Here is a 26855-nt window from a genome sequence, read left to right as displayed (position 1 = left end):
GTGGCCATGAGAGCTTCTAGGTTTCTACAGTGAATATACATTACTTGCAAATAGAAACAATTCTTTAGTTTTTGTTGTTTGGGTTTTTTTTTTTTCCTTTATGAGACAGGGTCTCTAAGTCAGCTGTCCTGGGGCTTGCTATTAGACCAGGCTGGCCTCAAACTCAGATATGATTGCCTCTGCTTCCCAAGTGCTGGGATTAAATATGTGTGCTATGCCCAGCTGAAATAATTATTTTCTTTAGATGAACTCTCTGTAAAATCTTAAGGCAGAATAGCTTGAGACCCTATGGTAGCAGTATGCAGCATATGGATGTGATGGCTGTATACAGCTCCTGTCTGAGGCTTTCCAGGGACACACATCCCAGAAAGCCAAGGAACTGCCCAAGCATAGCCCAAATGGGGACACATTGCTTGTAAAATAACATAACATTTAAAAGTATATGATATTCTGTAGGCAGAAAAGTAGGGCGCTGTCTCTGAAAAGACAGAGATGATTGTATTTGTCCCCTCAGCTTTCTGGGAAGATCTTGGTCACTTTCTTAAAGTGACAGATAACAGAATAAAGCAATTTTGTTAAAGACAAAATCTCACTATGTGACTCAGGCTAGTCTCAAACTCTCCATCCTCTTTCCCTGGTATCCCAATTGCTGGGTTTGCAGGTATACACCATCGTGCATCGCTTAGAATTTTCTTTTTAAATGTTAAAGAGGAAGTAAATGTAAGCAGGGCTGATGTGGCCTAGAAAGGCTCCACAGCTGAGGTGAAGCTGAGATGGAAAAGCACACACGGAGAAGAGAGAGGCTTTCTGCCCACAGGTGAGTGGGGGATGAGTTAGAAAAGAATGGATTCAGCAGGAGGTCCCTGACAGATTGGGTGATGGGCAATGGTAACAAGTGATTGAAGGGTCCTATTCCCAAGCTCACTAACTCTTCTCATAGCCAGAGCCTAGTGTCTAGTCTACAGTATTTAGGGCGCTCTCAACAACATGGCACCCACCTATATACCACTGGGCTCTAAAGGCCACTGAGGTGGAGTACTTGGGGAAGCATCACTCGAGGACCACAGGCTGAGGCAGTGACCAGAGCAGGCCTGAAGTAACTTTGTTGCACGCCCCACAGTAGGTCAGGTGGTAGACAGTAGGAGCCATCAGCATAGTAAGGCTCTGGGAAAGCTGGGAAAGAATAGCAAAACAACAAACAAAACAAAACAAAACAGAAGACGGCAGCAGGATGTGAGAGCAAAGGGACCAAAGTTGGGAACAAGTTGACTCCTATGGGGTCACAAGACTATAAAACAGCTTACTCTCCAGAGCAATCCAGCAACACCTTGGCAGCAATTCAAGATAGGTAACCCCCAACTCAGAAGCACAAATGTACACATGATGACACAACAGAATGTGTGTGGCAAGTCTGCTAGACACAGCTGAGCATCAGGGACAATCTTACCGCTCACACCTCTTAGGAGCAGCAAACCAGCTGGAGCCACCATTTCTTCCTGAGCCATCAGAACAGCTAAGGGAGGCGAGCAGTTCTGAACGTACTGTCTGACTCTACCGTGTGTGTGCTGGGCAGTTGAGGGAGGGCCGCTCGTGACCTAGGAGCCTTCTGGGAACAACCTGGCCTACAATTCTCCTGGCCTCAGGAAGCCAGTGCTGGTGACTCTTCATCCTTGTATCTGCATGCCCAGATATGATGTCTGAGCAAACTGCCCTACCAAATCTCTCCCCCAGGGATGCAAGCTGGCAGAGATGCAAGATGGCAGAGATGCATGCCCACACTCTATCAAGTGGCTAAGGGCTGACGTATAAACCTTGGTCCTAACCAGTTCCAGAGATGAAAGGTGGTGCAAAGAGGAAGGAGCACATGGATATTGCAGGCTTGAAATGATAGCATACATGCCTAGTGGCATAACCTACCTTCCTCCTGCTCCAGTGAGTGATCCATGCCCTGGTAGGAGTGCTCCCCTCCTCTGGAACCAGAACTTCTAGACCAGCAGAAGTTAAGGTGGTGGGAACAGGGAGCATCACTAGGGGTGACAGTGAGTGGAACCATCCTGTTTCACCCCTTGATTCCTTGATCTATGAATCCTAGCTATGGGACAAACTGTACCATGCTGACACCTAATTGGTGCTCTGTGTCTTCAAGAGACCATTCCATTGTTCTATCAGCCCAGCTGCCTCAGGATGGTGGAGAACATGGTAAAATGAATGGATTCCATGAGTATGGGCCCACTGCCATACTTCTCTTGCTGTGACTGAAGTTCCTGGGTTAGAATACCAAATACAGTGTGGAATACCAAGGCTGTGGGTAAGGCATTCTCTAAGTCCATGGATGGTAGTTTTGACAGAAGCATCACATGCAGGAAAGACAAATCCATAAGCAGAATTAATATCTACTCCACTAAGGACTACGCATTGCCCTTTCTATGAAGAGAATATTTCAATGTACTAACCAGCTACCAAGGTGCAGGCTGTTTACCCCAGGGAATGGTGCCATACTGGGGCTTAATTTTGGTTTCTATTGTTGGCAGATGTGGCATTCAGCAGCAGTTGTAGCCAGGTCAGCCTTGGTGAATGGAAGTTCTTGTTATTGAGCCCATGTATAACCTCCATCTCTGCCACAGGGCCACTCTGCTCATGGGCCTACCGAGTAATGACAGGAATGGCTGGGGGAAGAGGCTGACTGTCCCCAGACTAGACCATCCTATCTGCTGGGTTATTAACTCCTCCGTTGAAGTCACTGTTTGATGAGCATTTACATGGGACAGGACAATCTTTATACCCTTTGCCCTTTTGGAGAGTTCTATCCACATACTTCTTTCCCAGGTATCTTCCTTAACAATTTTCCAATCATGTCCTTTCCAAGGCCCTGACCATCCAGCAATCCACAAATCAGTGGGCAATCACACATCTAGCCATTTCTTCTTCCAAAAGAAGTATGACCAAGTGTACTGCCAGAAGTTCAGTATTGCCCAGTAGAACAAGGTTTCATTCACTTCAGTGATGCTAAGCTCTTGTTAATCATGGCTGATTCTTCATCCCTAGCTGACCAGAACCACAGACTATTAATTCAAAACATCAAATGACCCTGATAGTCTTTAAGCTTCTCTCTGAACTTTACAAGCCAGGCCACCATCATCTGCACTGTTCTCGGTATTATCTTCCAAGTTCCAAAACAGCCCACTGAGCTCTCAATACTCAATGGCTTTCTAGCCCAAGGCTCCAAAGTCCCTCCCCCATCAACATGGTCAGCTCTGTCACAACAGTACTCCATTTCTGGTGCTAATTCTGTCTAGTTTGGGTTACTATTGCTGTGATGAAACACCATGACCAAAAGCAACTTGGGGAAGAAAGGGTCTATTTGGTTCACAAATCCTGAATTACAGTCCACGGGAGGAAGCCAAGGCAGGAACCCGGAGTAGACCTGATGCAGAAGCCACAGAGGGGAGCTGCTTACTGGCTTGCTCCTCACGGCTTGCTCAGCCTGCTTTCTTCTAGAACCCAGGACCACCAGCCCAGGAGTGGCAACACCCACAGTGGTCTGCCCCCAGCTCTCCCAATTCCCATTAATCTCTAAATAAGAAAATGGGAGTTGGGGATTTAGCTCAGTGGTAGAGCACTTGCCTAGCAAGTGCAAGGCCCTGGGTTCGGTCCTCAGCTCTGAAGAAAAAAAAAAAAAAGACAAAATAACAAAGAAAATGCCTAACAGGCTTGCCTGACGAAAGCCATATTGAATGGAGGCATTTTCCTCAATTGGGGCTCCTTCCTCTCAGAAGACTTTGGCTTGTGTCAAGTTGGCACAAAACTAGCCAGGACAACCTGTCTGAGAGGAGTTGGGCCAAGGATGTAGGTGTCTGAATATCAAAAAGATGAAAAAAAAAAAAAAAAAAAACACCCAGAAAGGTAGTAAGAATTCCAAGACAAAAATGTAGGTAAAATAAGCAGAACCTCTCATGAGTTAACTTCTTTCTTGATCATGCAAGTAAAAAGAAAGCACAGGGGTTCTGACTGGGCCTTACAGCTCATGTGGATCAGCTGCCCCATGCCATCTGGGAAGACTCCTGTCCCTGTTGGGGTTGGTAATGAGGAAATAAATCACACCACGTGTGAGAATTCCCCAGTGCTCAAAGAACAGTACTACAAGCCAAGATAACCTAACTCAGAACTACCTCTTCCCTTTTCCCAAGTTTTCATGATCCCAGTTATACAGGCATATAAAACAGGTATTTACCAGGAAGTCATAAAGAAATTTCTCTTAACAATTCTTTGGCCCATCCATGGTGGTGCATGCCTTTAATCCCAGCACTCAGGGGGCAGATGCAGGGGGTGACTTCTGAGTTTGAGACCAGCCTGATCTACAGAGCAAGTTCCAGGACACGTAGGGCAACACAGAGAAACCCTGTCTTCAAAACAACAATAACAAAAGCAAAATAGACAAAATCTTTGGTATAAGTTTACCATTTACTAAGAACAAAAGCAAATTAGAACACAAAGAGATAGAATGCATTTTTTGTTTATTTGTTTTGTTTGTCTCACTCTGTAGACCAGGCTGTCCTCGAACTCACAGGAATCCACCTGCTCCTGCGCCTCCCCAGCGCTGGAATTAAAGGTGTGCACCACCACCACCTGGTGCCTATTTACTTTTAAGAATTAAATCTTGGCTGAATATTTGACACTGCAGGACACAGAGCATCTTCAATGTTTTTCAGGGTTAAGTGATACTTTGATTTTATAGTCATCAATGCTGAGAATGCTACTTTGCATCACTATACAATAGAAGTATGTTTACAGCCATTTCAGAAACTACTGGAAATTCTAACCTAATTCTGCAAAGTTCATTTGATATTTTTAAATGAAACTCAAATCATCAGCACAAACATTCTAACACAATGTAATCTAAAGACATATTAATTTGATACCTGCTGAAAAAATAAATGATAGTAGGAAAGTATTAAAAAAAATTTTGTTTTCTATAATTAAACCATTATGTTTCTATAGGCACAGAAAACTCTACATGTATAATAAAAACACTACAATTTATACCATATAACAGCCTTGAATCTGAGTTGAGGCTTTTCAGGCAGCATTCACTGGCCTTGCACGGTGTGAGCTATATGCAGTATGAAGTGAAGGGAGCATGTTGTGTTCAGAACCAAAGCAGCAATGAAGTCTTGCAACATACCATGGGTGAGCACTACACTCATTATGCACATTCAGTTTTGAATTACTTTTTGGTCACTCTGCATTAAGAAATCTTTTACTAGCCAGGTGGAGGTGGCGCAGGTCTTTAATCCCAGCACTCAGGGAGGCAGAGGCAAGTGGATCTCTGTGAGTTCGAGGCCAGTCTGGTCTACAGAGTGAGTTCTAGGACAGCCAGAGATACACAGAGAAACCTTGTCTTGAAGAAAAACCAAATTAAAAAAAAGAAATCTTTTACTGATGTCAAATTTTTCACAATCCACACATTCAGTTACATGACCCCATATGGGGTTGTGACCCACAGCTAAAGAAGCTGGGACATAACCAACAAATTTCACTTCTATACCCTCTGCTGAGATCCTGAATCCTTGTAGCATTCTCCTTATAAAACTGTGGTTAAAGGATTTTTAAGGACACCAGGATAAGCAAGGTAACATTTCCTATTCTCCATTTCATAACCTAACTTCTTCATCAGGCATCATTACTTTCTAGTCAAGCACAGAGGGTGTTTGCTGCTGTTAGGTGGGGGGAGCTGGTACAGAGAGTTCCAATACCACAATCTGAATAGCTAAGAATAAGAATGTCAATGTCTCTGCCACGCACCACCCAACCACATTCCTAGCATTAGGATTAAAAAAAAAAAAAAAAAAAAAAAAGGATCAATTTTCCATGACAAAATCACAGGTTTCAAGATCTAGGGCAGAGTCATATAACAGCAATGTATCCTAAAATCTCCTAAGAGCTTTTGCAAAACACCTACATTATCCCCAAACTTAAGATGTTAAATTACTAGCTGTTTCTTCTGAGGTCAGACCAAAATGAATTCTAAGGCCATTTATTTGCCATATTTAGGATACTCATGTGGGAGAAATGGCAAACATCTGTCTACAATACTTTCTGGAATTCTGACTATTTTTTCCTGGTCAGAAGGAAAGCATTAAGTTTCTACTGGAACACAAAATTTGTATTCTAGCACGGAACTTCATGACTGAGAATTTGTCCTTGTCACAGAGTTAACTATTGCTTATGCAATTCATTTTTTGTTTTGACAGGCATCTCATTGGTACATGCTGGCCTTGAATTTACCTCTGGAATGCCAGGATGATGGGCAGTGACTGCATGTGTACCATCACACCCTATTTATGCAGTGCTGGAGACCAAACCCTAGGCTTTGAGCATAACAGGCAAGCATGTTTCCAATGCGGCTACATTCCCAACCCACCTCTGTATTTCCTTTTCTTCCTTTTTAAAGACAGGCCTTAGCTAGCCTGCCTCTGCCTGAGTGCTGGGATTCATACTTGACAACTTATTTCTTGAAGAAAATGAAAGCCCATCATTTTTTATATACACCAAAGGATATCGAAATATGAGAAAATGGAGTAGTACTAACAAAAAATACCTGAATGCTCATTAGAACTTGGTTCCCATTTCTCAGTGAAGGTATAGGACATCCTTCCCATCTACATCCTACATCTACATCCCAGATCTCTTTTTCTTGTATTTGCTTATTTTTTTTGAGACAGGGTCTTTTTTTAGTTATTAATTTATTATTTATTTTCTGTGAATGAGTGTTTGTGTACCACATGCATGTCTGAGAGGCCTGCAGAGACCCAAAGAACATGTGTATTCTCTGAAACTGGAGTTATAGACGGTTGTGAGCCACCATATGGGTGATGGGAATTAAACTGCAATGTTTTTGAAGAGCAGCCATTGAATGCTCTTTACCCCTGAGCCATCTTTCCAGAGACGGGGTCTTTTTATGTAGCCCTGGTTCATGTGGAACTCAGATTAGCCTGCTTCTGCCTTCTCATTGCTGGGATTAAAGGCTTTTGCCACCACAATCAGCTTAAGACCACTTTTTGTTTAGTTTTTGTTTTTTGAGACAGAATCTCACTCTGTAGCCTTGGCCAACCTGGTACTCAATATGTAGTATAGGCAATCCCCCTGCCTCAGCCCCCCAGGCACTAAGATTACAGGAGTATATATATCAATATACCTATTTTTTTATTTGTTTGTCTGTTTGTGGCGTTTCTAGCAGGGCGCTGAGGATCAAACTTGGGGCTCTGTGCATGCTAACAAGTGCTCTACTACCGAGCCACAGCCAATTGACTCGGCACCAACAATTCCTCCAATCATCGAAGCCACTTCTGCTGCAACACTAACTTTCAGGTAATAGAAAAGTCATCCCCTCGTGTTAACTTCTGAGTTTTGAAATAGCAAATTATGAGCCAATGAAAGTACACCTGCCCTAGACATTCAGCCCTCTGTAGTTTGGAGAGGACCCTCTAGGTGAGGTCTTAGGTACCCTCTTCACTGTATGAGTGACAGAGTTGGACACTGTCAGTGTCAGAGCTGAAAGCATTTCTACTCCACAACTTAGCATGTGGGATAAAGCAAGCTGATACATAACTTTCTTCTACAAGGTTTTTAAATAAAGTTATGGCTCCAAGTGAAGATTCTCTAGAGATGATGCTAGATTTCAGTGTTGATCACCAACCATACAACTCATTCAGTGAACTGAAACAAACCAAGACTATCCAAGATCAGAAAGCCAGTCACTGATTGACCTTTGGATAACCAAATATCCCATCTATAAATGCTAAAAGTCCATTAAAGTAAGAATGATAACTGAAGCCTACATCCACACAGGGCACTCACCCTGAAACTGCCACAGCGACGCCCTCCTTTTCCTGCATCACTACAAGTGCCTTCTACACAAACAGAAGCGTCTCCTCAATCCAGTCACAGTCAATGTGAGAACCATGATGTGAATCTTACTTCATTCTTACAAAATCCTGGAACTAAGTTTGTTTCTGCAAATGACGTCTATGGATGGGAGTATCATAAGCCCTGGTTTTAAAATAAACTTAAGACTGTGTGTGGTGGTGCACTCAGAGGCAGAGGCAGGCAGATCTCTGTAAGTCTGAGGCCAGCCTGGTCCACAGAATGAATTCCAGCCAGGGCAACACAGAGAAACCCTGTCTCAATAAACAAACAAACAAACAAACAAACAAATAAATAAATACTAAACTTAAGGCTCAAAACCGAGACCTTTAGAGCAGAGGCCAGACTTCGGTGTTTACAACCGTATAACTCATTCAACTAACCAAGACCAATGGCACTGCTTCCTGGCTTGCCTCTCACGGTTGCTCACCCTGTATGAACGACTCAGGACCATCTGCTCAGGGGTGGCACTATCACAGTGGCATAGGCCCACCCCCACCAGTCAACCAAGACAATGCACCACAGGCTTGCTTGCAGGCCAGTACTTTGGTGGCATTCTCTAAGCTGAGGTCCCCTCTCCTCTAGCTTGTGTCAAGTTGACAAAAAACGAGCCAGCTAGTGATGCATGAGAGACTGAAGATTCCAGGACATGCTGGTGTCTGTGTTCAGAAGGTAATAAGTGAGAGTTAGGATGACGTAACTAATGTAATTAATAATATCAACAGAATAAGAGAAAAGCAAATGAGCAGGGTGTGGTGATGCATGACTTTAATGCCAGCACTCGGGAGGCAAAGTTCAAGGGCAGCAGGGTCTACATAGTGACTTCTAGGCCAGCCAGGGTCATATAGCGAGACCCTGTCTCAAAAAGGAAAGTAATAAAGGAAAACAAATTATCATTTCAATTAATGCAAAATTTTGGTAAATTTTAACATATGTTTTTGTTTGTTGTTTGTTTGTTTGTTTGAGACAGGGTTTCTCTGTGTAGTTTTGGTGCCTATCCTGGATCTCACTCTGAGAATCAGGCTGGCCTTGAACTCACAGAGATCCACCTGACTCTGCCTCCCAAGTGCTGGGATTAAAGGCGTGTGCCACCACCGCCCGGCAACATATGGTTTTAAAGAGAATGGGAGAACTCTCGCTTAACTCCTAGTTGCCATAGGAATAGATGGCAACTTAACATGTTAAAGGCATCTATAAAAACCAACAGCAAACAGTATACTTAAGGATGAGATTGTAAATGTTTTGCCTTAAGAACAAGACAATAATATCTTCTCTTAACATGTATTTAACACTGCATTGGAAGCTATAACCAATGTGATAATATGATAAAAAGCGCAGAGATTTAAAAAGAAAAATTATTTTTTCACAGATAATCTGATCAAGCTTGTTAAAATATTAAGAAATGCAAAAAGCCAGTTGGAATAAGAAAAAGTGTTTTCAACGAGTTGTGTCGATTCATAGAATCTGTCACAATCCTTTATCTGAAGGGCAGAAACCACATTGTGCGTGTTCTACGACTCTGCTTGATGGAGGCACTTTGTAAACTTTGCTGTCATATCTTTTTCCAGTGTTTTTGATATTCATAGATCCCCTGGACACCTTGGCTTTCTGTATTTAATCTTGGGGGGACTTTCAAATGATACAGGTGCCTTGAATATGACAGAGGGTTTCATGGTTCTTGGTGAACTGAACTCAGTATTCTGGGGTTCTAGATGATCAACAGCCACCTAAGCTTCCCTGAGCAAGTGGCTTCTGAGTTCCCTGTCTCAGGCCCAAGAAGCACATGGAAATTTGGACAAGAAGTAAGAACACAAAGTGTCCTTTTATTAAGAAAAGGAAAGAACTCCCAAGAGCGGAAGTGGCTACAATGGAAGAATAACTTTTTTTTAAGAGTCTCACTCTGTAGCTCAGGCTGGTCTCTAATTTGTGGCAACCCTCCTGCTTCAGCCTCCTGAGTACTGGGATTACAGAGGCACACCACTTTATTTAAATCAATACTTAACCTTATAGCTCAGTTTGAGGTCAGCCTGGACTGTATACACAATGAATTCTATGCCTACCTGGGCTATAGAATAAAACTGTGTCTCAAAACCAAAATCAAAAACAAACCAGACAGATGGAAAGAGTACAAACAGACTGGGATTACAGGAATCAATACAGTTCTTACTTCTATAAACCTGCATAACACTTGGAGATGAAACTAAAATGCTTCAAAAGTCATACAAGTAAGCTTTGGTTCTTGTCTAGTGCAGCCTCTTCAGGGTCTTTACAGGCAGAAGCAGCACCCTTTCCCACTAACTCCTCATACCCTGGCACTGCAGAAGCTTCTCTGCTTGTGCTGACTCAGACACTAGCTAGCTGTGACTGGCTCATTTTGTCCTTACAATCTATCTCAGGAGCAGTTTCCTAAATGGAATACCCACAGGATGGCTGGAATTAAAAGGTTCAAAAAAGGATGTGGAGAAATCAGAAACACTGCTAATGGGAACGAAGAAGTAGTACCATGACTTTGGGAGACAGCTTGGTGCATCCTCAAATGACTAAACCTTGGAGTTACCATGTGATGTTGCAATTTGACTTCCTTGTCCATTACCAAAGAAATTAAAACATACGTTTACACAGAATCTTTTACATGAAATGCTCATGAACAGCATTATTTACAGCCAAATGGTATATACTGACAAATGAAGTATTTTTAGCTACAAATCATCCTTAGCTATATACAGAGTTCAAGTTCAGTCTTGGTTACATGAGATCCTGTTCCAAAAAAAACTGTATAACTGTTACTCTGAGCAAGTAAGTTCTGCAGTAATAATGTGAACCGTCTCCCAATGTTAGCACTGGTGTGCACCTGCTCACACCAATGTTAGCATTGGTGTGCACCTGATCACACCAACGTTAGCACTAGTGTGCACCTGCTCACACCAATGTTAGCACTGGTGTGCACCTCCTCACAACAGCAGGCCTCCCTCACTGCGCACTGCCTGGACGCCAGGTTCACTGTACACTGCCTCAGAAGGTCAAGTCCACACTACCTACCTCTCACTGTGCACTAATTCACAGTGTAAGGCCTCAGGGTACAGTGCACACCATGTCACCCCTCACTGTGGAGCACCTCATCCACAGGCTTGCTTCCTAGTACTCATCCAGTCCTTGTACCAGCCCCCTGAGCAGGAAGGACTGATTTGGTGCTCAGACAGGAATGCCGACACATCTTAAGGCCACATGTCATCTAGTATGGAGGTGCCAGGACCCCAGACACCTAGGTGGGGAACGGAGAAGGTCTGAGTCAAAGCCATTTGGGCGCAGTTTGGATTCTTCCGCCATCTTCTTAAAACAAAAGAATGGAAACAGTGGACCCTTCAGAATTTTATTTGAAAGTTAACTTAGATTTACTATTTCTAAAGACTGCTGGGCAGTCAGCAAAGCAACTCTTGATTACCTGAATAACACACAACACAAACCCTTACCAGCAAAACAGAATCTGGTCCAGATTACTGTCTTTAGACCATAGAAGGAAATATGCCTTAGAAAATCATGCTTCTTACCTCAATGTCAAACACTTCCACAGTACTATCCAAGAGTTTCACTCTGATACGCAGGTGCTTCTCCTGCATCCTGGGTGAGAGCGTCTGCTCCGGTTCCAGGGTACTCACTCCAACAGAAGTCTGGCCGCCCAAGCGCGTCCCTGAAGTCGGTAAAACTCTGTATGTTCCTTCTATCTCTCCCATTCTTCATTAGTTGAAGGTGGAGGAAACACTAAAACAAAAATACACTAAATAACTACATTATTTAGGTATTAACACAATGTAAAAAAATTGAGCTCATAAGAACCCGCAATATGGTGTATTTAACTTCTGTGAGTTTTAAATTACATTAACATAATGAACATAAAGTTCTTCTTCTCCTATATAGTTGTAGCACTAAATGAATAAAACCCCTAGTAATACTTCAAGGTTCTCTGAGCCAGATGCATATATTAAGTCACTGAACATCCAAGAAGCCATTCATGAGTGACATCATTATCACTCACCTGGGACAGGGAGAAAATCCATGACTATCTCTCTTCCCAGAACTGCTCAGTACCCAAATGCTAACAATTTGTTCCAAGTGCTGTACAGTGTCCTTTCTAGTAAAAGTAACAGGAGAGCATCAACATATGTCTGGCATGGTCACAGTAATCTGAAGCAGCCATAGACTTGACTTTTACATTGGCTCAGTGTGCCAAGAAGGCCACAGGGATGAAGCTAAAGGACATGGAAACAGCCAGACTTGTCTTTGCCAGCTTCATACTCCTTGTATTTTCTAGGGTAGAGCAGTTGCCACTGGTCATCTGGGAGGAAATCTGAGGTATGGCACCAAATGACAGCCCGGACAAGGACTTGGTGAGTCCACATACCTGGCCCAGACTATTCTCAAGCTGTGCCCCACCTTAAACCCACCATAACACTGGTACCACGATGCACCATTTAAGATGACACTAGAGGTCCAAGAGGACCAGGATCATTTTTAATCCTTCTTGTTGTACTAAAGGAAAAGCCTGTTTTTAAGCTGTTCAGCCTAATAGGGTAATTTAATAAAGAGCAAGCTAAATATCTGCTAGAAAATAAATATTGTTTTCCCTTGTACTAAGGTACTTATTATCTATGGAAATTTTTCTTCTTAAATCTTATTAAATCTGAAAATCAAATTTAAAAAAATTAAGGAGTAGGGATGTGGCCTGGTTATTATATCACTTCCCTGGCAATGAACAAAGTCCCGAGTTCAATCCCCAGCGTGACATAAAGCAGGTGGTGGTGGCACACACCGAATTCCAGCACACAGGAGCAGGGGCAGGAGGATGGGTCTGAGTTCAAGATCATACGTGGCTACCCAGCAAGTTCTAGGCCAGCTTGGTCTACATAGAACCCTCTCTTAAAACACAAAAAACAAACCTAAGCAAGCAGAGTGTGGAGGTACATGCCTTAATTTCAGCATGCAGGAGGCAGAGGCAAAAGACATTCTGAGTCTGAGGCCAGCCTGGTGTACATAGTGAGAACTTGCCTTTAAAACAAACAAATAACAAAGAAAAAGAAAAAGAAAAATGTTTAACAGTAAAACCATGATAGCAAAGGATACAGGCAACAGGGTAGAAGTGAGATACATACACCAGATATTTAACCAACGGAGAATGTAGTCTGCAAAACTTACTTTATGTCTCTTAAATCACTTTGTAAATGTTTTCTGCTAACTGTAGTAACCTTTTGAAGAATTTATTTCTCTTGGGCTGGAGCTGTGGCTCAGTGGCAGAAGGCTAGCCCAGCATGGCACAAGGGTCTGAGTTAAACCCTCAGCACTAAGAAAACAAAAGCATCAAACTCACTCAATCCCCGCCCAGCCTCTTCAGTGCCACCCGTAGTTGCCAGTCCTTTCCCGTTTTCATGAATATCTTATCAAGACCAACCAACAAAAGGATCTTGTAGCCTTTGAATGACATTTGAAAAGCTTCCTCATGACTCACTACCAACCAATTCCTTCTTAAAGCCACATCCCACAAGGATCTTAGTTGTGAAGTGCTGCATGCACCCAGTTTATCAAAGGAGGTTAAAATCTTTTGGCACAGTGCAATATTCGAGCGAGAAGGTTCAGCAAGTAGAGGCACTTTGCCAAGCCCGATGACCTGACCACCAGGACTCACACGGTGGAAGGACAGAACTGACTCCAGAAAACTGTTCTCTGACCTCCACAAATGTGCCACATATGTGCATCCACACATATGCACACAAATAAAAAATTTTTAAAAAGCATAATGTTGGCAAAGTGATGAAGTGGTACATAACCGCACCAAGTTAATTTCCCATCTCAATTCCTGTATAAAGCCAGTTCAAACCAATGAATAGGCCAACTACTTACATGTGAGGCTAGGTAGCTGTGACCTACCATTCTTTGGAAGCTTTCCAGTCTGTATGCTCCCTGAGGGCAGGACTAGATTCTCACTGTGCCTGCCAGCTAAGTAGTTACTTAGTATCCATGGCATTAAAGAAATTGCACTGTGCAGCTAAGTAGTTAATTAGTATCCGTGGCATTAAAGAAATTGCACTGTGCAGCTAAGTAGTTACTTAGTATCTCCGGCATTAAAGAAACTGCACTGTCTCATCAAACAGTATACTGTATATATAGTACATAAGACTGAAAACTGACCACAGCAGACCAGCACTTAGGAGTGTCCACACTGTCAATGTTAGCACAAGTCTATGAAGCTTTCAAAACCACAACCATGAATGTTTTCACTTCACTTTCACAAAATTTTAATACAAAAAGACTGTAAATGGAGACTTCTGCATTTAGGGTACCTCCAAAGTGGAAGTAGATGAAAATACAAACAGTAGCCTCTTGTTCTTCATTAGTTTATGTTTCTCAAACACTGAATCATCAAGTGTTCTTGCTAAAGTTTGCGTGTGAACTGTTCCAAAAGGTCTCCGTGTTAAAGGCCTGGCTACCATCTGATGGGCTTTTGAGAAATGACTGAATTATGAGAGCTCTAACCCTGTGGTGGATTAACCCACTGACAGGTTCATAATTGGATGGCATTACTGCCTTAGGCCTACTTGGAGGAAGTAGGCCAGTGGGGGTCAGTGTCCCTCTGCCTCTGAGGTCAGCCACTTTACTCTACCCCATGCTCTCTGCCATGATGTTCTTTCACTACAAACGGACCCAGAAGCAATGGGGAGTGACGATGACTAAAACCTGAGACTGATTCAGAATAAACCCCTCTTCCCTGGAGTTGTTTTCTCGGGTATTTTGTTATAATGATGGGAAAATTGATTAACTTTAGTTCTTCTGAAATAAAGTATATGTTTTACTCTGCTCACCAAAGTCAATCTTCCCTTAAGTAAGGCTACAACTCTGAAAATTCTATTTTCAGAGGCTATTTATCTAATTTATCTTACTATGTAATTTTCACTTGTATTTTATATGTATTAATTTAGAGACAGGGTTTTGTTATCTTCCCTGACTGAATCCACGCTCTTGCCTCAGCTTCCCACATGTTGGGGAATGGGCATGTGACACTGGGCTCAGCTTCTATGTTGAAAGGAAAAAATTCTTCAGGTTTTCTTTTCTATTTGTTTTTGTTTTTTGAGACAGGGTTTCTCTGTGTACCCTTAGCTGTCCTGGAACCCACTCTGTAGATCAGGCTGGCCTTGAACTCACAAAGATCATCTGCCTCTGCCTCCTGAGTGCTGGGATTAAAGGTATGTGCCACCACTGCCCAGCTGCTTGTATTTGTTATTAGATGGTTGCATCTAACCATGTAGTTCTAAGAAAATGAACAAGGATAACCACAGGACCTAGAAGTACACACTAAGATGAAAAAAAAACATATAAAAAGAAAATGCAAGGGAAGTTATTGCTAGTTCACTCAGGATAAGAGTCCCTCTCTTACTTAAACAGGGCACAGGGTAAGTACTCCTAGGGCAGACAGAGTTCACTTTATAAAGCATTAAACCACACAGTGTGGTGGCATACACATGCATCTAGGAGGCTAAGGCAGGTGGTCACAAGTTCAAGACCAGCCTGGGCTACATAGTAAGACTTTGTCTCTTAGCAAATGCTCTTAACCACTGGACCATCTCTCTAGCCCAGCTCCTTATTTATTTTTATTTTTTATGTGTATAGGTGTTTTGCCTGCATGTATGTCTGAGCACCTCATGAATACAGTGCCTGAGGTCATAAAAGAGCATCAGATTTTCTGGAACTTGAATTATGGACAGTTGTGAGTCACCATATAGATGCTGGGAACTGAACCGGGATCCTTTTACAAAAAATATTTATTTATTTACTTATTTATTTGTGTGGGTGTGTATGTGTGTGCCACATACCAATAGGAGCCTGTGGAGGTCAAAAGAAAGCACCGGATCCTCTGGTACTGAAGTTACAGATGGTTGTGAACCATCATGTGGGTGCTGGGAACCGAACCTGGGTCCTGTTGCAAGAGCAGTAAGCTTTCCTGCCTTCCTCCTTCCCTTCTTTCCTTTTTAAAGATTTATTTTGTACATGAGTGTTTTGCTTGCGTGTAATACTGTGCCTGATGCCTGAGGAGGTCAGAGGAGGGCACTGGGTCCCTGAAATGTGTTATGGACGGTTGTGAGCTGTCATGTGGGTGCTGGCAATCAAACCCAGGTCCTCTGCAAGAACAAATGCTCTTAAACATTCTCAAAAACAAAACAAATGGAGTGACACAGCAGGTAAGAGCACTTGCTATTCTTGCAGAGAAGCTGGGTTTAGTTCCTAGCACTCACATCAGGAAGCTTACAACCACCTGTAGCTCTATCTAGTTCCAGGGAATCTGACACTCTGTTTTGGCCTCTGAAGGCACCTGCATGAACATGTGCACACACATATAAAACAAATATTTTTTTTTTAAATCTTACACAATTAAGCCATAAATTCATATTATATATGTATATTTAGTAAAAATATATTTAAAACAGATTAACCATAACCTAGCTGTAACTTTTCATTTAATATTAATTAGTTCATCAGCCATGAGAACAAAAGACACAGAAGAGTTCAAGGGATATCAAAGCTCTCGTGAACTCTGAGTCTCACCAGGGAAACCACTGCAAGCTTACACACCTTCTGAGCAGTGACCTTTGTCTTCCTTTTCATCTGGTTCAAAGAGAGTCATTCATAGAGCTGCAGCTGAGACCCAGAGTCCTAACATACTCTATTCACACTGGTTTGGATAAGAAATGACCCTGGAGGCACTGTGCTGCAATTTCAAAGACAAATCTGTTTGCTGTTCGCAACAGTGAGTGATGTGGCGTGAACTATCCACTTAACAAGTACTCAGATTTAAGGTGGAGTCTGAGACAGGGACTTAAGGTGAGACTTTTAGGCTCAATGCATTACTAAGTTTAGGAGAGATGAAAAGAATTTGATAGAAAACTGGTAGACAGTCCCAGTGTAGGGAATGCTGGTTAATCTTCATCTCTGGTCTCTCAACTGTTTCAGAAGCAGCAAACAGCCGGGCTCTTGCTGCAGAGTCACAGGCTGCTTCACTCAGTATCATTTGCTTTAGTCTGACATGAGGAATAATTGAGGGCGGGGGGAGATATGCTCTGAACCTGCCTTATGTAAGATATGACCTAACAGGAATGAACTTTATTTTGTTTTGTGTGCTTATAAATAAATATTAAGAAGACTAGGTCAGAAGAAACACAGTTCTGGGAGCCTACAGTCCACTTCTGCCCTGTCCTGGTATCTGCTGGAGCACCACCCCCAGAGGTCCACAGAAAGGCCGGGCAAAGAACCAGCAACCTATATAGGAGACTCAAGCAATTTTCTCATCTCTTTTTCCATGTGAATGGAATGCTTTGTAGTCTGCATCCCTAAAAATATCCCTGGTAGCTGGATACAATTTCCATCATTTTGTACCATTCACTACAAATTTGGCTGCTTTGGTTATGTTCCCATTTAAAAATAATAATTTAAAAAACCCTGTGACATGTCATTTCCTAAAGTTGGAAAATTCAGCCTAAAAGTTGGCAAGGCTTTCGGGATGGTGGTGATGTAACAGACATCTGCTTTGGTAAGGGCTGCTGACAGTGGGGGCGGGGGATGTATAGGACGGAATGTGTATGGGAAAGTTCTGCACTAAAAAGGCTTAAGTAAATAAATAAATAGAGGCTGCGAAGGAACACTTAACCCAAAAGTGACAGAGTCAGCTTTGAGCCTAGATCTGGTTACCAAGGTTCTTGCTCTCCCTGAACAAAGGCACAGTCTACTGTCCACAGTTAAGGGAGATAGCTAGAATACTGTTGGGCAGTGGACATCTGCCTTCCTTGAAACTCTGGGTCCTAACAGGAGAATTAAGAGGCAAGCTTCTTTACTAACTAGCCAAAGAGACAGAGTATGATATTTAGCATTTTCATGAAATTTGTCTAACAGGTCTAAAATCTACTCAATGTTATGAACTTTAAAAACGTTTGTGTGTATGTGTATGGGCACATCTGTATGTGTATGGGCACTCCACATGGAGGTCATAGGACAACTTGTGGGGGTTGGTTCTCTCGGTCTTCCACGTGGGTCCAAGGATGGAACTAAGGTCATTAGGTCTGGCAGCACGTGCCTTTACTAGCTGGGCCTTCTCACCGGCCCATGAGTCATCTTTCATAAATGGACTCCAAGCCAGCCCCCCAACCTTGGGCTACACTACTGCAGTACAGCAAGGGATGGGCCCCTCCTTCTCCAAGCACAACTGATTTAAAAAGAAAATAAGTAAGCAAGTTAATCAATATGCAGAAGCTGAACAACAGTGTCGGGTTTTATATTACAGGGCAAGGTTCAAAGAACTGATGAGAAACAGCTAGCTAGGCAGACGGGCAGGTGTGAGCACCCACACCCTTCCTAGGAGTCTCACTGACTCAGCAATCAGCACCTCTCTAGACACAGTTGCAGCACTGCCAGGCGGAAGCTGACGTGGCTGCAGCACTGCAGAAACCACAGCTGGAGTCATCGCCTGCACCATGTGGACAAGTGAGCCCGGTAGCCAACACTGGCTCCTCCACCGGATCAGTCAGGAACTTCTGTGTCGGTGATGTTAAGAGGCCGTAGAAGGGCTGGGGAGATGCTCAGTTGGTCAAGGGCTTGCTGTACAAGTGTGAGGACCTGAGTGTGCATCCCCAGGATGCTGTGAGATGTTTGTACACTGTGTGAAGATGTGCTGCTGTGATTGGTGTGATGAAGCGCTGAATGGCCAATAGCTAGGAAGAGGTTAGGCAGGACTTCCAGGGACAGGAGAAGGATGGCCAAATCACCAGCCAAATGCAGAGGAAGCAGGATGGGCAGGATGGAGAAAGGTAACACCACATGGCAGAAAATAGATTAATATAAATTGGTTAAATTGTTATAAGAGCTAGTTGAGACAAGCCTAAGGTAAGGCCAAGCTTTTATAATTAGTAAGTTTCCGGGTTGTTATCTGCAGGCTGGCTGTCCAAAGATAGTCGGACAAGAAAGCTTGCTACACCAGAGCCCACCCAAACCAAGTGTGCCTGTAACCCCGGGGCTGGGGGGCTGCGACAGACAGCTCCTTGGGGTTTGCTGGCCCACAAGTCTCATTTAATTTGTGAGTTTAATTTCTAAGTTTAGTGTCTTAGTCACTTTTCTACAGCTGTGATAAAATACCATGTCCAAGGCAACTTACAAAGAATTTGGGGCTTACAGTCTCAGAGGGTTAGAGTCCACGATGGTAAAACAAAGGCATTGGGACAGGAGCAGCCAAGAGCTTATCTCTTGACCCGACAGTTGGAAGCAGAAAGAGCAAGACACACTGGGACTGGCAAGAGTCTGTTGAAACCTCAAACCCACCCCAAGTGACACACCTCTTCCAAAGAGGCCAGACACACCTTGTAATCCTTCCCCAACAGTCCGCCAACTGGGGACCAAGTGTTCAAATATACGATCGGGTCTCATTCGATCCACATTTAGTAAGAGACCTTGTTTCCAAAAGTAAGGTGGAAAATGACTGAAGATGACACCTGAGGTCAACATATAGCCACACATGTGTATGCACACCCACAGTATGGATGCATGCACATGCACACACACACACACACACACACACACACACACACACACACACACACACCAAAACCCAGAGAGAGGTGGGTATTTGCTAGAACAAGGACAGCAGATGCTTGGTGGAAAATGTTCGAGCCATCACACACAGGATCCAGTCCCAACTCTGCTACTGACCCACAACTGTTGTAAGCATCTTAATGGAAAAAAACAAAACAAAACAACAACTGAAAGTTGATGTGCCAACTAGTTTATAGTACTTATAGCCCAAACCAAAGTAAGCCTCGTGGGGCTCTGTGATCAGTCTTCCAACCTGGGCATGTCCAGCAATAGCTACAGAGTAAAGACTCTTCACACAAACACCACAGAATAAACAAGACAACGGGTCCAAAGACACGTCCACCTTGCAGCTCTACCTTCACTCTCCAGTTGTTTAACTATCTGAACATTAAACAGATTTATAATTTCCATCACTTGGTGCTTCAGATAATTGCTAGATGCTCTAATTTTACATAAAACAAAATTCTGTAACTGAAAAAAAAATCTTTTTGTGGTGGCCTCACAAGCTCTAGGCAAGTACCACAGGCCCAGGTACCATTAATTACATCTGCCAAGTGTCTTGCTATGTAACACATTTCCAGGATGAACACTAAGAATTAATGGCCACAGAGGCCACAATCCTGTCTTAGGATTGTGATGAAACACCGTGATCGAAAAGCAAGTTGGGGAGGTTTATTCGGCTTACACTTACACAGCACTGCTCATCATCAAAGGAAGTCAGGACAGGAACTCAAACAGGGCAGGAATCTGGAGGCAGGAACTGATGCAGAGGCCTTGGAGGAGCGCTGCTTACTGCCTTTTTGTAGAACCCAGGACCACCAGCCCAGGGATAGAACCACCCACAATGTGCTGGGCCCTCACACATCAATCACTAAGAAAATGCCTTACAGCCAGATCTTATTGGGGCATTTTCTCAGTTGAGGTTCCTTCCTTTCAGATAACTGTACTTTTGTACAAGGTGACATAAGACTAACCAGCACACTAACAATCACAAAGTCCTCAGATCGGTTCCATATTTACATCACTTCACTTTCAGTCTGTCTTTTGCTTATGAGCATTTCCCTGGGTTTTCATGTATGAGTATCTTTGGATTATATCCTAGACTTTTAAAACACTGTGCTGTGGAGTGTAGGTCTTATTTCAGTCCTGTGGAGCATACTGGTATTTCTGATGAGCAGACACTGGACTGGCTGCATTCAGGCTGCAGTCCCATCCAGTCTTCTGTGGAATATTGTCTCAGTGCCAACTCCACTTCAGAGTCCTGATGTTCCCTAGGAAAACCCTACACCAGAAACCTGGGGCTTTAGCAGCTCTGCTGGCCTACAAATTGTACTTTGCCTGGGATGGAGCTCCAAGGGGGTAGAGAGGGAAAAGGCAACTTCTATGGCAATGATGAAGAGGCAAAGAGGAAAAATGGTGGACTTTTCCCACTCTCCTCTGGAGCCCAAACTAGAGGGCTTCTCTGTAGCTCTCCCTATCCCTACCTGAAGCCCCCTCCAGGTTCTGAATATTCTGATGGCAAGACAGGGAAGGGGGGGTCAGAATGGCATTCATCTCCACTGCCCATTACCTTTTGCTTGCCAGAGTCCTACACAGCTGCATCATGCACATATCCAGATGTTCTAGCTAATGAGTGGGAGGGCCAGGATGAATGGAGTGTGCACTCCCAGAAACTAAGCTCCACTATCACACATTTTAACCATGAACCAAAATAAACCCATCCTTCCTAAAAAAAACAAGCCCACACGTTTATGGTGGTTCTCACTGGGAGAGGGTAAAGGACTGATTTTTACTCTTCTTTCCAATGTAAAATTCTTTCCCAACTTTTTACAGTAATGGATATATGGATATATATATATATATATATATATATATATATATATATATATATATATACCTTTGATATCACACAGCACCTGTAATGGCCTGCTTCATGTTTTACTGATAGCTGCCAACCTTCCAGAGGAGGCAAGAATACTGTCCCTTGTCTAAGAGTTCTTGTTTTGTTTTTCTACAACAGTTCAATTAATAAATACTTTTAGTTGAGTGTGGTGATGCATGTATTTAATCCCAGCACTTGGGAGGCAGAGGCAGGCGGATCCTTGAGCTCGAGGCCAGCCTGGGCTACAGAATGAGTTCCAGGACAGCCAAGGCTGCATAGAGAAACCCTGTCTCAAAAAGCCAAAAGTAAATAAACCAAGTAAAACTTTTAACACTCGAACTAATTTAGATATTATGGTCTGCTCTCCATATTAACTACTACTGAAGAAACTGTGACTTTAATAAAATAGACAAAATATTTAGTAAAGCCTTGTAAGTTAATTTCCAACATCAATTCCTCCTTCCCAAACAAATTTCCACTAGCTAAGGAAAATACACTTAGGACTTTCACTCTACACACTACTGGTTTATTTGGCATCAAACATGGGTATAAAACTGCCCCCAATCAAAGTTAACTTGATTAAAAAAAAAAAAAAAAAACTAGTCAGCTCAGGTTTCTAGGTCTCTCACATGGGCCTTGGTTCCAAGGTACTGGTAAGGCCACAAGCAAAGTGTTCCTATTGTCATATGTTTCTGTAAAATTTACTAAAAAGTTATTCTGATTGTAACCACTTAAGGTTGTTGGATCTTTCTGGTGTAACTCTGCCTGTGCCATTCTCCCCCTCGAGAAGGTAGCTTGGGGGAGCAGCTGGCACTTCTGGGCGCCAGATAAGGACCTACTAAGGTGGACAAACATTCAAATGAAATGAGCTCTAGAATGCTGCTCACACCCTGTGGCCCTAGGCGGCCAGCACAAATGGGTCCACTAGGATCTGGCCTGGAAGGTACATGGACAATGGAAAAGAAACCAGAAGACGGAAATACAAGGAGCCGGAAGCTCCTTCGTGAGGACATTTTCAATAGATCTGTTAAACTCTAGGCAGAGTTCAGTTCTCAGAAGACAAAGTACAAATCCTTACCTATCAGAAAAACAGGTCAATAATATAGAACTACAATTGTAAATATGCCTTAGATGAGTATTTTCCTTCCTTATTAATGTAATTGTGCAAAACAGAATAAAGATCTTTCTGCTCCCCCTGCTCCCTGGCCCCATGAAACACAAAACTGTTTGTGCACTATTATAAAATATGCCTATATGTGAGATCATAAATTATGTACCCTGCCAATAAAAAGTATCAGCTATTCTAGAGGGATGAATGAATTTTATTTTCTCACTGTCATGAAAAGGAAATTAAAAATACAGAGCTAAGAGGGATTATATGTCAGGTAATAAATGTGTCCTTCCTTCTTTCCAAATAGGGTCTCATGTAGCCCAGGCTGTCTTTGATGACTCTGAACTTCTGGTTTTCCTGTCTCTACCACCCTATGCTGAGGTCACAGGGATGTACCACTATGGCTCTGAGCATCAAAGCCGGGGCTTTGTGTGTGTTAGGAAAGTGTTCACTCGTTATCAGCTACATTCCTAGCGCCTTACTTTTCCTCATACTAAACAAATGTTTATTTAATGAATTAACTTTTATCTGTAACCTTATTTCTTTAAAGGAGATTTATATTTATTATTTTAAATTGTGTGTGTGTATGTGTGTGTGTGTGTGTGTGTGTGTGTGTGTACGTGCACTCACATGAGCACACACACACACACACATTTGAGTGCAGGTACCCACAGAGACCAAAAGTGTCTGATCCTTCTGGAGATGGAATTATAGGCTGATGTGAGCCGCCTACCCTTTTCTAATTACATATGCTTCAGGCTCCACAAAATTTAGCATCAGAGGTTGCCCCCACGCAAAACTTTATTACTGTATTGTATTGCTGATTTGTTATTATTTTGTATTTCAAACATTTACTGATCACTTATTCTGATAATATAGAAACTCTGAATGTTTAAGGATATAGGAACTTCTAAGGGAGAAGAATCCCTACAATGCAGTGGGAATGTTAGATGGTAGTTAAGTATGCTAGATAAAGTGAGGATGGCAGAGGGGAATTTGGCAGGTGGAGGAGCAGTTGGGATGGAGGGAAAGTCTAAGCAAAAAGACTTAGCAGTCCTCATACCCATGACAGTAGCTACTATGTCCCAAATGACCACCACTGCCCGGAGGCCCAGATCCAGCCCTTTGCTTTACACTGTGTCATTCACTGCTCATAACCACCTGTAATGGTGGCAGCACAGCTCAAGGAACTCCAGCTCATGGAGGAGAATGACGTGGCAGTTCCTCACCTCTGCAGAGGGCCTCAACTCCACCCTGATTCTATGGTGTACACACAAAGGAGTTGAATCAAGAAAGGGAACCAACCGAGTGAGCACACAAGACCACAGCGAGGAAAAAGAAAATCACTAGAGCAGTGGCCGCTCAGGCTCAATGGGGTGGGGGTCCCACAGGAAGCAAGAGATCAGGTGGTACTCGCCTTTAATCCCAGCACACCTCAGAAAGAGGCAGGCGGATCTCTATGAGTTCGAGGCCAGCCTGATCTACATATGGAGTTCCAGGACAGCCAGGGCTACATGGTCAGACCCTGACTCACTCAGGTAGGGTGGATACATTACCTGTGTGTGATGAGGGTTAGGGGAAAGGCAGTGTACAGCTAGTTCAAGACCCCACAGGAGAGCTGAGGAAGCTGCCTGGGGCTGGGCTGTTAGGGCTCCAGCAGGTCAACTAGATGGAAGTCCATACTGAAGCAGGTTTTGAAGCTGGGGTGGGATATGACTAAATTTATTTTGGGATGTGATCAGGATGGGCTGGGGAGGAGAGATGAGCCAAAGCAGGCTTCCTCATGGGATCCTGTTGTCACGGTGCCTTTGTTTTTTTTTTAATTACATTAACTTGTGTATGTGTGTGCACATGTTTGACATTGCTCACATAAAGAAGTCAGAGCACAGCTTTTGGGAATCATTTATCCCCTTCTACCATGTGTGTCCCTGGTTCCAACGCAGGTCACCAGGCTTGGCGGCAAGCACCTTTTCCCATTCAGCCATCTAACCGTCCTCAGGTTTTTTTTTTTGTTTTAAAGGAGTAATAAACTAAAATACCTTAGTATTTAGGCTTAGTGGGAAATAATCTTATAAGACTAAAACAAAGTCACTCAAATCATTCTGCCCTCCTGATTCTGTCCATGTCCTCAAGCATTTTTTTTACACTTGAATTTTTGTGCACACACCATTTCATCTTTAAGCTTAAAGGCGTATTTGAAGCATCTTTCTCGGAATCAAAATGGTTCAAATTATGCTTTGAGGAGGGACAGGAATGAGCTTGCCAAAGAATGTTTACTGGCCAAGAGTACTTATTTAACTACCTGACTGATATAATGTTTGCTGATCTGATTATTTTTTAAAAGTGGGATTTCCAAAATCAAATATCACATACTGACTAGTAGTTGCTTTCTAAAAATAGTAGACCACAATCCTCTCCAACATAAACACTCCCAAGAAAATTATAACACTGGAATTTATCATACTAAGTTCTATGAGATCCTCAACTTTCCAGCTTTCCCCGATAAAGTCAAACCTTTACATCAACAGATACATTAGAGCCCACTGACTCTACATATACTGACCTAAGAAAGCGGACTAAACTCATCCAACTTTTCAATGTGCTCTGGCTGCATACTTAGCACTGCATGGCATGTACAAAGCTCATGAGGGAAACCGGAAACCAGACGGGAAAATGGGGGAAAGGAAAATATGATTGTAACTGAAATGGTAGGCAGAATTTAGAGAAATCCATTAACGTCTGAATTCAGGTGTTCATGTGACTAGAAGCAGGAATGTCTGGAAAGGGGAAACTGACAAATAGACATACATGACTTCCCATGGGGATTACCCATGGATTAATCTCTGCTTAGGCAATCCAGTTCAGATCCTTCCCTCCAAGCAGGTAACTGTGGCATCACTAATGCTCTACCAACTCATCTGACAAATACCCAGGGTTAGCCTGTGCTACTGTTTACTCAGGCTGCTCTTTCACTTGATAGTAACAATTACTGAAGCTCATAAAGTACTAACATAATTCAAGGCATCTTAACAGCTGTCAAAAGTTGATTCTTAGTCCTCACAACAACCCTACGAGGTAAGTACGTTTTAAACCACTTCACGGATAAGGAGCCTAAGGCAGGGGTATACCTCATAGTGACTTCCTCTTTGGTAAAGGAATATGTAGGAAGGAGCCTAACTCACCATTAGCACCCATAAAATGTAGCAAAGCAAGGTCATTAGAGGAGCAGGGGCGATGACTAGTTTTGCATGTATGCCAGAATGTCATCCTAAACCCACCAGTTAACTTCTTCCTGTCCTTTAAAATGGAGCTGTGCAAAGCCACTCATGATGCACACCTGTTCCATCAGCACTCAGAAGGCTGAGGTAAGAGGGTGGTGAGCTGGAGGCCAGCCTGGGCTATGGAAAAACTGTGGGAGATGTGGGTGGGAATGTGGGAAGGCTGTGCAGCTTGGGCATGTCTCCTTTGAAGACTTCAGAACTGACAAAATAACAGCCATAAAAGTGCTTCACAAACGACTTTTTGTGTCCGGAAATTCACAAAAATTTTATTTAGCCTACAAGTAAAGGTTACTTCACACCTCCCTATTTCAAACGACCTCTTTCATCTTTCTAACACTGAGAGAATCTGTAGTGCCGATTATAATACTGTCGCCACAAGACCCACTCAAATTCAGTGTTACTCACTAATTACCAAACATTTTCACAATGGCCCAGTCAAAAACACCTCATGGAAACAAAACAAAGCTAGAGAGAAAAGTCACCCTTGAAAGATTCTGCTTGGAATTCTAAGTCTTTCCATTCTTTCTAAACACCATGTATCGACATTATTTCCTCCAAGAATGCCTTGCTTTCGTTTCGATTTTTCACCACCATTCCTGGGACATGAAAGATTCTGAGAAATCACTGCCACATGTAAATGGCAAAGGTGTTTATAATCTAGAGTGAGTGAAATGCAAAGGGCCAGTACTATTTCTAGATCCTAGTAGAGTAAGAACATTGACACCTGATTCTCAGTTTTGAAGGAAAGGCTGGGAAGAAAAACCAGGGAGTGGCCAATGCCCTTCTGGCTCTTGGTGCTGCTTCCCAAGGCTCCGGCTTTGTTGCTCACTGGCCTGGGGGAGGGGGTGTCTTCAGGAGGGCACTCTAGTGGCCCTTAACTCCCCGGGAGACACACAGTGTCCAGGAGAGACGCCCAAACTCTCGATCGTCCCCCTTTCTCGACAGCTGGCCTGCACGTGTGATGTTCCTGCCCTCGGTACTCTGCTGACAGCCAGGCTCCATTCGGAACTCTGCAGCAATCAGCCCTCCCCAGACTGCC

At 43.1% G+C, this 26855-nt stretch overlaps 1 protein-coding gene across 2 annotated transcripts in view; it reads right to left on the bottom strand.

Moving 5' to 3' along the window:
* Window positions 1-26855, bottom strand: part of Farp2 (FERM, ARH/RhoGEF and pleckstrin domain protein 2) — a 97790-nt gene that overhangs the window by 70529 nt on the left and 406 nt on the right. For both annotated transcript variants that reach the window (XM_076549675.1, XM_076549676.1), the window contains exon 2: window positions 11472-11682. In XM_076549675.1, coding sequence (XP_076405790.1) covers window positions 11472-11654 — 183 coding nt within the window. In that variant the 5' untranslated portion in view covers window positions 11655-11682. The remainder of the gene's footprint in view (window positions 1-11471; window positions 11683-26855) is intronic.

The sequence above is a fragment of the Peromyscus maniculatus genome, chromosome 13 (assembly GCF_049852395.1).
Source record: "Peromyscus maniculatus bairdii isolate BWxNUB_F1_BW_parent chromosome 13, HU_Pman_BW_mat_3.1, whole genome shotgun sequence".
In the NCBI taxonomy this organism is placed as follows: Eukaryota; Metazoa; Chordata; class Mammalia; order Rodentia; family Cricetidae; genus Peromyscus; species Peromyscus maniculatus.
Note: the sequence above shows the minus strand (reverse complement) of the source record. Positions and strands in the feature narration are given on the sequence as shown.